At 52.0% G+C, this 15,180-nt stretch overlaps 1 protein-coding gene and 1 pseudogene across 2 annotated transcripts in view; both read right to left on the bottom strand.

Moving 5' to 3' along the window:
• mRpS22 (mitochondrial ribosomal protein S22) overlaps window positions 1-15,180 on the bottom strand; it is a 67,553-nt gene that overhangs the window by 32,449 nt on the left and 19,924 nt on the right. For both annotated transcript variants that reach the window (XM_068344764.1, XM_068344763.1), the window contains exon 2: window positions 61-218. In XM_068344764.1, coding sequence (XP_068200865.1) covers window positions 61-218 — 158 coding nt within the window. The remainder of the gene's footprint in view (window positions 1-60; window positions 219-15,180) is intronic.
• Window positions 4,159-4,277, bottom strand: LOC137615577 (5S ribosomal RNA; annotated as a pseudogene).

The raw sequence follows: 15,180 nt of genomic DNA, 5'->3' as shown, positions 1-15,180 counted from the left end.
ATGTGCTCTATACTGTACTAAATAATCCCTTTGATAGAAAGCATGATAAACATAACCTACCTGTTCTAATTCTTCTTTCGTCATGAACTGATATTTTGGAACCTTTAATTTCTTTTCAAACATTCTTGTCCTGAAGACCTTATTCAGATCTGCTGCTGTTAATTTCTTCAGAATATCTTGCACTCTTGCATCAAAGAAATACGGTGCTGGGTCTTTTTCTGAAAGAAACCATACTGATGTAGTCTATTCCAAATTATCTTAAAACCCTTTTACCCCCAATGGACGTACTGGTACGTTTCACAAAACTCATCCCTTTACCCCCATGGACGTATCACTGCGTCCTTGCAAAAAACGCCTATTTAAGTTTTTTTTGCATATTTTAGATAACTTTGAGAAACTTCAGGCATTTTCCAAAATAATGAGACCAACCTGACCTCTCTATGATGGAAATTAAGGCTGTTGGAGCAATTTAAAAAATATATATTGCAAAATGTGCTCGAAAAAGAAAACGCCTGGGGGTTAAGGGTTGGAAAGTTCCAAATAACTTTGGGGTAGGTAAAAGGGTTAAAATTTAAGTGTAGCATAAAATTCAACAAATCATTTTAAAATAAATTGTCCTTCCTTTGATAAATAAGCACTAATTAAAAGTGAGCAATATGACCTGGGTTTCCCTTTTATTTACTACCAAGAGAAAGTGAACTGCAAACAATTAGCTGGGTAAGCATTAAGAAATTCTTTGTAAAGAGTTTGGCTTAATGAAAAATAATTTTTGGAAACTGTTTATTCCCAAAGCCATTTAACCCATCAATTTCCCCCAATTTCCTAGCTTATATGATCATTACCACCCAGAATAAAGATGTACAATACTACCTTCTTATATGTAAATCTGGCAAACTCGGATTTAGTACTGTACCAATTCAGAAAATTATATAAAATAAATAAGACTCGCAGCGACAAAGATTACTATACATTCTACCACAGGCAGGGGAAAGGTCCCTCCCCCACTCGGAGACTACAGTACTGCTTTTAAAGGCAAGGAAATTTATCGTTAACATTTCTTACTCAATATAAAAAAATAGCGAATAGATTTAAATGTATTGTATATGATGTAATCATTTTATGATATATCTAAAGAGCTTTCCTATGATATTTCATCCAAAATCTAACATCATTTTTTTAAATCAAGAATAACACACTTGATATATGAAGCAAATCAAACTTATGGTCAAATAAGAACAATTACACTTCCAAAACCTTTCCCCTTTTTTTAAGTGTGAAGGAGAGAGAAAATGAAAAATTCGAAGATAATTTGTATTTTTCCTAACCATACAAACCTTAGCTATTTACATTGGGTTTACCTTTTAGCGCAGCTGAAATGGCGAGCCATTAGAATTTAACGAGGGTGTATTACCCCCGCGCTAGTTAGCGGGGGGGTAGGGGAGTGGTAGCTAGCTACCCCTCCCCCCCATCACACACAGGTGAATGCTCACTTTCACTTAGAGGTAGGACTTGTCTTGGGGGACAGGGCTGGCGGGCAAATATGTGTAAATAGCTAAGGTTTGTATGGTTAGGAAAAATACAAATTATCTTCGAATTTGTCATTTGTTCCGTAACCGAAATACAAACCACGCTATTTGCATTGGGTGACTTACCCCTTAGGTAGGGTGGAAAGTCCCCAGCCATACTGGCTTTGGCTTTACCCGGGGACTCAGAATCCGAGTGAGACGCACTCGAGAAAAGGAGTCCCTGCAAGGAACCGTGTGGCCTACATAAGCTTGTGTGTGAAGGAAGAAGTGTGACCCGTCCTAGGCAGTTGACCTGGAGTTCCAGAAGGAACTCTGGGTTAGGACGTTCCCAATACCACCTCGTCAGGGTATGGGGGACGCGACAGTATTGACTCAATACTCGGAACACAAGGAAGCATGGTTTACCTGCAGAGGTTCGAGGTCAGCTATGCAGAGACCAGGATGCTGCTTCCCCGTAGAGGGGATGATGAAGAAAGAGGTAAGGGCCAGACATACTTCTTTCGTTCATGCAGACTAAAACCTGATAACAATGCCCTCAACCTTCTGCTACCTGTCCAAAAGGGAGCCTGAGGTTAGACCAGCTGTTGTGTAGCCACCACAGAGCAATAGAAAACGTATTGAAACTCCTGTGGGTCACGCCCTGCAGGAAGCGGGCTGCGAAGGTCATTAGACGCTTCCAGACTCCAGCTTGTGGTACCTGCGTCACAGAGTAGTATTACTCGAAGGCGAGGGACGTTGCGATGTATCCAACATCGTGCTGTAGGGCGACGTGACGGGGGAGGGTCTGGAGACAGGTCGAGATGAATGTCCTTGAGTCCGAGCTGAAGAGGTATACTGGTGACTCTCCCCCCATGTCCTCCTAGTGCTCCCAAATCGGCTGCAACTGAGGACAAACTGCAGCTGTTCCCAAAGCTAACCCCTCGATTCCTTTACTGGCAAGAAGGAGAAGGTTTTGGGACATCAGATACAGAATGGAGACTCGAAATCTTGAAGGAATTGGACCGAAGGGCCGGGACCCCAAGATTCTGAGTCTAGCCAAAACTCAGGAGCGACCCTGAATGTTGCCTTCCCCCCTTCCTTAGAAAGGGCGGAGTCGTACGAGACCAAGAAGATTGCTTACACACTGGCCGCGGCCAGAGTGAGCAGGAGACCCAAGACGGAATACAATCAGAGGTCTGTCGGAAAGGGTCTAGAGAAGATCTCTTAAGGGACTAAAAAGTCCGAGCCATGCTCCAAGTTGGAGGTATCACTCCGACTAGGGCAGGGACGTTCGTAGCTTCGCATGAGTGAGGAAAGATCCAGCGGGAAGGAAAAAGTTATTCCTTTAAGCCTGAAGGTCAGGGAAAGGCTGAGCGACAGGCTTCATTGCCGAGAGCGGAAAGGAGTTTCCTCCCGCCGAAAGGCAATAAGATCGATATTGCTGGAGAAGAGGCCTCAAGGGAAGAGGTATATCTCCCACGGCACCAACCACCGAAGACTCTTCACTTCGCCTGGAAGACCCCTGCGGATGACTATCGCAGATGACGCGACCTCCGTACCGCGATTGTAGCGGGTTGTCTCTTCTTGAGGATGAGGCGTAGTGTCTCCAGGCATGAAGCCGAAGCGATGCCCCGGCTCGTGAAAGATGTTGCAGTGTGGTTGTTTGAGTAGTCTGTGCCGTGGGAGAAGCTCTCCCGGGAGTTCCGACAGGGGAAGCAGAGGGTCCAGAAACCGTTCTGCGCATAGTCCCAGTGGAGTTCTCCCATGAAAGGTTGACAGACAACCTGGTCTTGTTGAGACCCATTCTCCACAGACAAAAAGGAGGGAAGACGCAGGCGTCGAAGTTGTCCCACCATCACCGGAATGCATCTTGCCAGAGTCTTGGGGTCTGAGACTGGGAGGCAGAACAGCGGAAGCTTGAGGTTCCAAGCTGCCGCGATCAGGTCCCCCAGACCAGGACTTGCTGGTTACTCAAGGCCAAAGACCCCCAGGTACACTCTCTCTACGAGGCTCTGCTCGGATAGTCGGAGAGAACATTCCTCTGCCTGGAATGAGAGAGCCAATGGTGGTATTGAGAGTATCTCAATCATCTCGGTATCTCTACTGCAAGATGTGAAGGTGTGAAAATGCGTACCCTGCTGGTTAGAACACGCCAGAATCATGAAGTCGACGCGCACGGAGCGACTCGGCAGGAGCTGTAGAATCTGTAGAGGGGCCAGACTATGGCCCCTAAGCCTGCCTGAATGATGGAGAGGTATCCTTCAGGTCCTGACCATAGGCCTGCACCGGAACATGCCACCCCCCCCCTTTCTTTGACGAGTCCGAGAACAGCATCAAGAATGTGGGGAAAGTACGAGAATATCCACTCCAATCAAGAGGTTCCATAGGTCAACACCCATTGCAGGTCTAATAGTTCCGCTGGTCCCATAGGGGCCAGAAAGTCCGGTTAATCGTTGCATGAAACCACCGGAACTTGGACCGCCCCACATGGAACTTATCCTGAGGCAACCGTTCGGAACTATAGAAGGGTCAATGAGGAAAGGAGAACTAGGAACGTTCCAAGGTAGGGCTGAAAGCTCTGCTTGACTGAGAACAGGTACTGAGACTCTCCTCAGCCTTGCCACAGTCAACTGAAGGGAAGGCTTGGAGGAGGTGGCAACAGAATCCGGCGTCCCCAGGTGGTCACCCATCTCAGTACCGACCAGAACCGACGTTGCTTAACCTCGCTGGACGGACGAGAAGCGGGGTTTCCAACGTGGTAAGGCCGTTGACTCAATATCATGGCCAGATACTCCAGGTGTTGAGGCAGAAGAAGAGAAGGCTCCTAGCAAAATACCATGAACCCCCACTCATGGTAAGCATCCGGAAGCTTGTCCCGGCGCTGAAGAAGGTCGAACCCGAGCCTACCGGAGTTGACCAGACCTCCAAAAAGCGAAGGAGGCGGAAGCCTGCCCCTGAGCGGTCATGAGGAAAGCAGGGAGAGTTCTCTGGGGAAAAAAACCTGCAATGCCACGGCGGGATCGCCCCACTCCATCTTAAGCAGGAATACCTGCAGTCTAAGCTGAATTCCACGAGCTTCCTGGAACATGGATGGAATGGAAACTGAAAGTACCCGTCCTTCCGATCCAGGGTTTAAGGAGTCCTGTCGCCTCGTTACCAGTCTGATCGATTTTGCTGTTCCACGCTGGACGAAGTTTGTTCGACAAACTTGATCAGGGCTGAGAGGTCGACAACGGAACTCCCATTTCAGATACTTCCTTACAAGAAAGGATCGACTGAAGAAGCCGGGGGTGAAGCCGTCAATGATCCTATGGAGGACCTTCTCCTAAGGTATGGATCATTCTGCCCAAACGGGCAAACTCTTGCCGACCCTATGGCATAGAGGTTCAGAGACACTGAATCCGCTGACAGAGACGGCAGGCGCGATATCCTTGGCTGATCACAGAGATCGTGCAGGAATGGGCATCGGGAAGCTGTCATCCGGATGAGTAACCTTAGGCATCCTCCCGCGTGAAACCTCCAAAGGGGGGGGTGCCAATCCTAGAGTTCGCGAACTCTGCCGCTCCCTGGGGGAGCCTCCCGTGCCATCTGTTTCTGACAGGAGGAAACTGCAATTGGACACCTTGTCTCAGTTGTCGTAGCCGATAACTTAGGCCGACATGGTTGAAAGAAAAAGGCGCTGGAGCCCTGCAGAGTCTGGAAGAAAGCGCCTTGGAGGAGTGAAAACGGAAGTCGACTTCCTCCGCACAGCCGCTGTCTATGTTTCTGTCCTTGGGCACAAACAAACTCTTCTCAAGGATGGAAGGGTGTCTGAGGTTGTCGACATCCACGGATGAGACACCCGAAAGGAAACCCTCGGTCAGCGCGTCCAGATGGTCCAACATCGAGCTTGCCCGCAAGTTAGATACTTAACGACGAAACGCCAAGGTGCCTGAGCCAAAGAGGAGGAAAGTACCCATGACCTTCCTGTAGCTTCCTTGAACCAAACCTCGGGCCGTAACCGAGGAGGGAAAGGACCTGGTAAGCCCCTTACACGAGATGAAGAAGAGGAAGGGGTAAGCAGTCACCCCTTGGCCGATGGAGAAATCTCATACGGAAAGCCCCCCCGCCAAAAATCCCTCCAGGGAATGACGGGGCAGGGCTAACCCAGGTTCTGGAAAGAAGAGTGTTGCTCAGACCTCCCTGAAGATTCCTCTTATTCTTGCATGTGCCATGCTCTGCGTTTACGGGGTGAGGCCGTGTTCTGGAAATACGCTCCAGAAGAACTCACCAGGCTGGCCATGCTGCGAAAACCCCAATGGGAATCGTGGTCGCAATCGCCCTGGAGCTCGCGCGATGGTAAATCAATGATTTGCGCGTGGGCGAACGTGGAAGTGCCCATGTGCGGTCACGCAGGAACGCAAACGAAGGTGAGCGAAGGAGCGCAGAAGGAGGGCGAGCGTGGTAGGAAGGGCGAGAGCTGGTGGTCGGCGAGCGATAACCCATAGACGAGCAATGGATACTGCAAGAATTAAGCCGACGTTCGTGCAAAGAAACACTGTAGGTTCGCGCGATGGAACACTGTAGGTTCGCGCGATGGAACACCGTCGGTTCGCGCGACGGAACACCGTCGGTTCGCGCGACGGAACACCGTCGGTTCGCGCGACGGAACACCGTCGGTTCGCGCGACGGAACCCCGTCGGTTCGCGTGACGGAACACCGTCCGTCCGTGCGACGAAAACCGTCCATTCGCGCGATGGAATACCGTTGGTTCGCGCGCGGGCGAACATTGGAGAGCATGTGCGCGGACGCGCATGAGGGTAGACGTGCAGGCACGTGGGCGTGCGGTCGCGCAGGAACGTGGGCGTGTGGCCGCGCGGGTGAGCACAGGCGGTCGGGAGACCGATGGCGCGTTGACGAGCGATGGCGCGTTCTGCAAGGCGATAGCCCGCAGGAGAGTGACGGAGCGTTGGCAAGCGATGGCTCGTCGGCAAGCGATGGCGCGTCGGCAAGTGATGGCGCGTTGGCGCGTTGGCGAGCGGTGGTGCGTTAACAAAACGCTAGCGAGCAGATGAAGAATCGCGCGGGTGCGTAGGCGATTGCCAACGCAAGTGAGTCTAGTGATGGTTAGCGCGCATCGCGCTACCAGAAGGCGCGCAGGTGCATCAGGAAGGTGAGCGCTGAAGCCAGCTGTTGATCAGGCGATCCTAAACTGTCAGAAAACCGTTGGCGCCCATTGGTGCGTGACAAAGAAGGGCGCGCAGATGTGCGCTGGCAAATGAAGAAAGCTGGCGCACAGAACGACAGAAGAAAAGGTGAGCGCTGGCGAGCAGGAGGAAGATCTACAGCAAGACTCAGCTACCGGAGATCGTGGTCCACAGCAGGCGAGCTCTAGATCGCTACTGATGGTGGTCAGGGGAACTGACACGCGTGGCAGATCGATGGCGATCGTTGACGCGTAGGAGATCGCTGGTGAGCAGGTGAACGTTGACGCGTAGGAGATCGCTGGCGAGCAGGTGAACGTTGACGCGTCTAAGGTCGCTGGCGAGCTGATGATCGCTGACGAGCAGAAGGCAACGCGTGGAAGCCTGCGCAGAAGAAGAGTCCTTGACCCAGACCTGAACCGAAGTTCTAGATTGCGAGGGCGAACGTAGGCGCACAGGGCGCATAACAGGAACAGCAGAGATGATCATCATGAGAGCGCTGACGAACAGGAGCGCTCTGGCGATCAGGAAGCGCTGATGAGCAGGAGAGAACACAGCAGAAAGAAGGGCACGCAGGGGAACCATGACACGCAAGGGAATAACTCCCGTGGGAGGCAACCCTTAGCCCCGAAGGGACGTTGTCTGTCGGAAGACCGTTGTCCGTTGGGAAGACCGTTGCCCGTCGGAAGACGAGGTCAGACTGCTGTCCATCTGCACCAGGGCGGAAGATCAAGAAGAAGGAGTTGTAGTCTGCAAACGGAGGTTAAAAAAAGGCGCCTCTTAGCACCCTTATAGGGAGATGAGAGGCCCTTACGACGAGGCGGACGGTGAGCCTTACGGCGAAGGAGGCCAACAGCAACAGCAGCAGAAGAATCCTCCGAAGAGGAGTCTCTATGAGTGTACTCTCTCGCGAACGAAAGAGAAACACTTCGTAGAAGAGACTGGTCAGCCAGTGACCTAAAAGGAGCAATCCTCCGAAGAGGGGCTCCTGCAGTTGCCTAGCCCCTTGAGCGAAACTGCAGGTGTGACCGCTCAGCACCAAGAGCATAGCCGCACGAAAAAAAGGCAAGAGAAGAACCCCCCAAAAGGGGAAAAACTCAAGCCTGGACAGGAAAAACTTCCCTCGGAAGGAAAGTTACCCGCCCAAGGAGGCAAGCCTCCTGAGAGTTCTAAAATGAACTGGAGAGCTGTCCGTCGTCACGGGAGTACTTCCAGTAGAAGGAGACACGCCCCTGACGAAAATACAAGGGGGGAGGCAGCAACAGCCGAATCCCCAGGCCTCAACAAGACAGCTCACACCGTTGCCATATTACAGAAACGAACTAGATCGGTAACTGTAAAAAAATAAAACAAAAATCATTAGTACACATTCATTCCCCCGGGAAGGCTCCGAAGAGGAATCCTGAGGGAAAGGAAACAAGAATTACACAACAGGCACGTGCCCTTACAACCACTTACACTCACGGAAGGAGAGCTGTAACCAAAACAGAATTATAACAATTATAATTATGAAACTATGTAATCATGTAATTTAAAAATGAATGAACACTAAAGAAAGAACGAAAACCCCGAAAGGAATCGTTCTACAAGCTGAAAAAAAAACCAACTACAATTAGATTCATAAACTAATTGAGTCAAAACGTACGGCATAGCAACCCCCCCACACGGGAAGGAATCTACAAGGGGCGTAGTAAAACGTAGTAAAAGGGTGAACGACCTCAAGAGAGAGAGAGAGAGAAAGACCGAAGTCAAACTCGATTGCAACCCATAAAATTACGCCGTGGTGGCCTAACTGCCGAGGTCTCCACGTAGATATCGTACACTACACACACAACTCTGAAAAGGAAACTTACTGATTTCTATACTCAAATATATATACAAACATGAAAACATGTTTACATATATATTGAGTAAAAGAAAAGTAAGTGATTAAGTAAAGACAAAACAAACAATGGCTGCCAAGAGAGGACCAAGACAGAGACGTCTGTCCCAGTCCGAGCCAAAAGTGAAAGTGAGTATTCACCTGTGTGTGAGGGGGGGAGGGGTAGCTAGCTACCACTCCCCTACCCCCCCGCTAACTAGCGCGGGGGTAATACACCCTCGTTAAATTCTAATGGCTCGCCATTTCAGCTACGCTAAAAGGTAAACCCAATGTAAATAGCGTGGTATGTATTTCGGTTACGGAACAAATAGATTTTAAATCAGGAAAGCGCTTCTTTGCACAGGTGTTAATGCTTCTCCAATTCTCAAAATTACCCTCAAATTTTATAAGTGGGCCAGGATCATTCCCTTGACATGATTTTCTTGCTCATGTCATTCCTAGAATTTGTCCTGGATGTCATACTGATCATATTACCAGCAGACGGCTTGACTGATCGACAGACGTGCATAATTAGAATGGATCCCAAAGGACCCCACTTAACCCGGGAAAATGTTGACAACCATTTTTTTTTATCCAATTCAAAGTCTATGGACTCAAATTTCAAGGCGAGTGATAGGGGCTTCAATCATAGTGAGGTGTTGCTGGTTTTTACCAGACTTCTTTGATAAATCCTGTCCAATTTGCCGCAAACAAAGAGGAAGAATTCTCTTGGAAAGGTGTTGCAACCAGAATAAAAATACAGTACAGCAATAGGGGTGTATGTATGATGATGGCCATGCCCCTAACATGACAAATTCGAAGATAATTTGTATTTTTCCTAACCATACAAACCTTAGCTATTTACAAAGGGTTTTACTTTTAGCGCAGCTGAAATGACGAGCCAATAGTTTTTAACGAGGGTTAATTACCCCCGCGCTAGTTAGCGGGGGGTGGGGCAAGCTACCCCTCCCCCCTCCACACACCGGTGACTTGCTTCACTTCACTTAGAGGTAGGACTTGACTTGGGGGTCAGGGATGGCGGGCACATATGTGTAAATAGCTAAGGTTTGTATGGTTAGGAAAAATACAAATTATCTTCGAATTTGTCATTTGTTCCGTAACCGAAATACAAACCACGCTATTTACAAAGGGTGACTTACCCCTTAGGAAGGGTGGAAAGTCCCCAGCCTTACTGACTTCGGCTTGCCCGGGGGCTCGATCCCTTAGTGAGCAGCACTAGAGAGAGGGAGCCCCTGTACCTCACAGGTTCCTAGCATCGCTAGGAACGAGAGGCCTACATAAGTAGTGTGAGGAGGAGAGTGTGACTCGTCCTATGAAGTTGACCTTGAGACCTTCAGATAGGAATTCTAGGATAGGACGTTCCCCATACCACCTCGTCAGGGTATGGGAGACGCAACAGTATTAAGCTTAATACTAGGAGCACAAAGAAGCATGGGTTAACTGCAGAGGTCGAGGTCAGCTATGCGAGGACCAGGATGCTGCTTCCCCAAGAGAGGGGAGAATGAAGAAAGAAGTAAGGGTCAGACATACTCTTTCATTCACACAGACTAAGACCGGGTAACAACGCCCTCAACCTACTGCTACTTGTCCAAAAAGGAGCCTGAGGTTAGACCAGCTGTTGTGCAGCCACCACAGGGCCGATAGAGAACGTATCGAGGCTCCTGTGGGTCACGTCTTGCAGGTAGTGGGCTGTGAAGGTCGTTTGACGCTTCCAGACCCCAGCTTGAAGTACCTGCGTCACAGAGAAGTTTCTCTTGAAGGCCAGGGATGTAGCAATACCCCTGACATCGTGGGCCCTAGGGCGACGTGACGGAGGAGGGTCAGGATTCAGGGCATGGTGGATAACCCTTCGAATCCAAGCAGAGATGGTGTTCCTGGTGACCCTCCTCTTTGTCCTGCCTGTGCTCACAAACAAAGCTCGCACATGAGGACGGACTGCAGCCGTTCTCTTCAAGTAGTACCTCAGACACCTCACTGGGCATAGTAGCAGCTGGTCTGGGTCGTTTGTTACAGAACGGAGACTCGCGATCCTGAAAGAGTCGAACCGAGGATCCGGCACTCTAGGATTCTGAGTCTTGGCCACAAACTCAGGGACGAACCTGAACGTTACCTCCCCCCATCCCCTTGAATGGGCGATGTCGTACAAGAGACCATGAAGTTCACTAACTCGCTTGGCCGAGGCCAAGGCGAGTAGGAAAGCCCGTCTTCCAAGACAGGTGGCGATCGGAGGCCTGGCGTAATGGCTCGAAGGGAGGTCTCTTGAGAGACCTGAGGACTCGAACCACGTTCCAAGGAGGGGGTCTCACTTCCGACTGGGGGCAGGTGAGCTCATAGCTACGTATGAGTAAAGAGAGTTCTAGCGATGAAGAAATATCCACGCCCTTCAATCTGAAGGCCAAGCTTAAGGCTGAGCGATAGCCTTTCACTGCCGAGACAGAAAGGCGCATTTCTTCTCGCAGATACACAAGGAAGTCCGCTATTGCTGGAATAGTGGCATCGAGTGGAGAGATACCCCTCCCACGACACCAACCACAAAAGACTCTCCACTTCGCTTGGTAGACTCCCTCAGAGGACCTTCGCAGGTGCCGAGACATTCTCTCCGCAACCTGTTGCGAAAAGCCTCTCTCCGCGAGGAGACGCTGGATAGTCTCCAGGCGTGAAGCCGAAGCGAGGCTACGGCCCTGTGAGGGACACCGGAGTGGGGTTGTCTGGGAAGCTCGTGTCGTGGAGGAAGCTCCCTTGGGAGTTCCGTCAGGAGTTGCAGAAGGTCCGGAAACCATTCCGCGTGATGCCATAGCGGAGCTACTAGAGTCATGGAACAGTTGACCGATAGTCAGGTCCTGTTGAGCACCCTTCTCATCAGACAGAATGGTGGGAAGGCGTACACGTCGATGTTGTCCCACCGTTGCTGGAAAGCATCTTGCCAGAGTGCCTTGGGGTCCGGGACTGGTGAGCAGTACAGGGGCAGCTTGAAGTTCAAGGCTGTCGCGAACAAGTCCACCGTCGGGGAACCCCACAAAGTCAGGACTTTGTTGGCTATCTGAGGATCCAAAGACCACTCGGTACTCACTATCTGCGAAGCCCTGCTCAGACTGTCGGCGAGGACATTCCTCTTGCCAGGAATGAAGCGAGCTGATAGTGTTATCGAGTGGGTTTTGGTCCACCTCAGAGTCTCTACTGCAAGATGGGATAGCTGCTGCGAAAAAGTGCCTCCCTGCTTGTTGATATAAGCCACTACCGTGGTGTTGTCGCTCATCACCACCACGGAGTGACCCGCCAGGAACCGTTGGAACTGTTGAAGGGCCAGAAAGACAGCCTTCAATTCTAGCAGGTTGATGTGTAGGCACTTTTCTGATTCTGACCAAAGGCCTGAGGCCCTCTAGTTCAGAACGTGCGCCCCCCACCCTTCTTTTGACGCGTCCGAAAACAGAGTCAATTCCGGGGGAGGACGAGAAGACTCACTCCCTTTCGCAGGTTCTCGTTGGCCAGCCACCACCGCAAGTCCGTCTGTTCCAGAGACCCCATTGGGATCAGAGTGTCCGGGGAATCGGATCCTTGATTCCACCGAGACTTGAGCCGCCATTGAAGGGATCTCATCCTGAGGCGGCTGTTTGGAACCAGACGGGCCAGGGAGGATAGGTGGCCCAAGAGACGCAACCACGATTGGGCGGGGAGTTCTTTTCGCCTGAGGAAAGGTTCCGCCACCCTCCTCAGCCTTGCTATCCGGTCGTCTGATGGAAAGGCTTTGTGGAGATTGGTGTCTATTAGCATGCCTAGATAAACCAGTCGTTGGGATGGCTGCAGAGAGGACTTCTCGAGGTTTACCACGATCCCCAGATCCTGGCAAAGATCTAGAAGCCTGTCTCGGTGTCGAAGAAGGGTCGACTCCGAGTCTGCTAGGATCAGCCAATCGTCTAGGTAACGAAGGAGACGAATGCCGTTCCTGTGCGCCCAAGTCGAAATCAGGGTGAACACTCTGGTGAACACCTGAGGAGCTGTGGAGAGACCGAAACACAGCACCTTGAACTGGTAGATCTTGTTGTCTAGGCTGAATCTCAGGTACTTCCTGGAAGACGGATGGATTGGGATCTGGAAGTACGCATCCTTTAGATCCAGTGTACACATGAAGTCTTGTGGTCTCACCGCAAGTCTGACCGTGTCTGCTGTCTCCATGCTGAACCGGGTTTGTTTGACAAACCTGTTCAGAGCCGAGAGATCGATGACGGGTCTCCAGACTCCAGTAGCCTTCTTTACAAGAAAGAGTCGACTGAAGAAGCCTGGAGAGCCGTCCACGACCTCCTGGAGAGCACCCTTCTCGAACATGGTCTCGACTTCGGCCTGAAGGGCCAGCCCCTTTGCCGATCCCATGGCATAGGAGCTCAACGACACTGGATTCGCTGTCAGGGGAGGTTGAGATGACGTGAACGGGACGCGATAACCTTGGCCGATCACTGAGACCGTCCAAGCATCGGCCCCGAGATGTTGCCACCTGCGGACGCAACGCTGAAGGCATCCCCCCACAGGTGGACACGCAGGGGGACTGCCACCCCTAAGGCTTGCGGCCGCGGCCGCCACCCCTAGAAGTCTTGCCTCCCCTGGAGGACTTACCGCCCCTCTTGACCTTGGCTGGAAAGGGCTGGGGCTTAGACACCACTTTCTTAGCTGCCGGTGCCTGTTTGGGAGCCTTACGAGGCTGTTGCTGCTGTTGTGGCGGGGCTGGAGGCTTATAGGGCCGAGTTGTAAGGGCCCTGTGGAGGAGGGAGTCCGTGCTGGATTTCCTCCACCTCTCAGCTGTTCGCTCCAAGTCTTGAGGCTCAAACAGGCTCTCCCCCAGGAGGGAGGCATGTCGGAGCCTACACACATCTACGGCGGGGACCTTCGGATGGAATCTCTCGGACACAGCATCGCGACGCTTCAACACCGAGTTGGCCCACAGGGTGGTAACCTGGTGCGCCAAAAACTCGATGGAGCGGGTGCCCGAGAGCAAGAAGGTCTCTAGGGCCTTCCTATTGGTCTCCTTGGACAAGTCCTCCGATCGCAATAGGATGCCCAGAGATCCTAACCAGAAGTCCAGCCACGAAGTGGCCTGCATGGCACACTTAGCGACCTTCTCGTGGTTAAGGATCTCTGCCGCCGAGAACGACACCTGCCGGGCAGAGAGTTTCTCCAAGGGAACTCCCTTCGCCAGCTCCTCCACAGAGTGATGGAGAGGAAGAGCGAGGTTGTGCTCACCCAGGATCTCGAAATACCTCCTCTGCTGAAGGCGAGGAGGAGGGATGAGTTTGTTCCCGGCAGTGGAACGACTGGAGGAGGCAAGAAGTGCGAGCTGAGCATTGGCCCTAGCTCTGGCACTCTTCAGCCCCCGAGACCAGGGCAGAGCTGCACTGGTCTTAGGGGCCTTCCGAACGTCAAACACTTCATCCAGAATCGTGTCTTTGCCTTCACGGGGGGATGACTGGATCCGTAAGACTGTTAAGTTGCCTTATCAGGCTTAGGACCTGCCAGAAGGCATGTTCGGACTCTTGCTGTTCTCCTCCCTGCGGGCTGGCAGCTAAGTCTCCTGCCCCAGGAATCTCTTCCTGGGGTGATACGTGGACATTCCCCTGGGTAGTCGTGGGTTCCTGTCGAATCCTTGCAGAGGATTTAGGGATGGTCTTGGAATCCTTGGGTTCCCTCCTAGGAGGGATACAGGATCCCAACAACGAGGTTCGAGGGGCCCCTTCCTCACGAGACGATTCTCCTGCCTGAAGCGAAGTCTCCCCCCCTGGTGCCGAGGGGATGACTACCGCCCCACTGGACTCACCTGAGGACGGAAAGGCCTCGTCCACGGGAGAAGGAGAGAGTACTCGTGCAGGAGAGGGGACCCTCGAGACCGACCTCTTGGGAACCAACTTCGCCCTGGGGGAAGTCACCACGAAGTCCACTCCTCTCTTTCTCTTCAGCGTAGGAGAGACAGCCGCTGGTTTGTTACCCTGGCCGGCGAGTGCTGGTTTCATAACCCTCACTAACGCCCGTGCCAGCGGACCAAACCAAGTCTGCTGCTCAAAGGACACAGAGTCCGAAATCCTCGCTAAGGTGAGAGGGATCGGGCGATCCTTTGGAGTGGACACGACGGTACCTGCCTGAAAAGAAGGTGGGGAAGAATGCTGTACTGACCTGTCTTCGTCCTGCAATACCAACCTGTGCTTGGATGGAGGTGATACCGAGTGCCGTCTAGGAGCACGCGTCCCTGCTGCTACCACCGGCTGTGGAATTCGCCGCGAACTATGGTCGCGCGAGGGTGAACGGTCGCGCAAAGGCGAATGGTTGCGCGGGTGATCGCGCGGGCGAGTGGGCGTGAGGGTGGGCAGGTAAATGAACACGTGTCCGAGGCGACGAACGCAAGCGATGGCGCGACGGCGAGGGATTGTGCTGCCGCGTAGGTGAAGAAGATTGCTGGCGATAATGACTGCGTGATGGTAAGCGATGGCGAGCAGCATGTGTAGGTGAATGATCGCGTGATAGGGTGCGATGGTGATCAGCATCCGCAAGAGGGCGGTCGTTCAGGGTTGTGCGATGAGGAGCAGCATGCGTAAGCGGGCGATCGTGCAGGGTTGTGCGATGGCGAGCA

Source organism: Palaemon carinicauda, chromosome 21 (genome assembly GCF_036898095.1).
Source record: "Palaemon carinicauda isolate YSFRI2023 chromosome 21, ASM3689809v2, whole genome shotgun sequence".
In the NCBI taxonomy this organism is placed as follows: Eukaryota; Metazoa; Arthropoda; class Malacostraca; order Decapoda; family Palaemonidae; genus Palaemon; species Palaemon carinicauda.
This window is presented reverse-complemented; position numbering and strand designations above follow the sequence as displayed.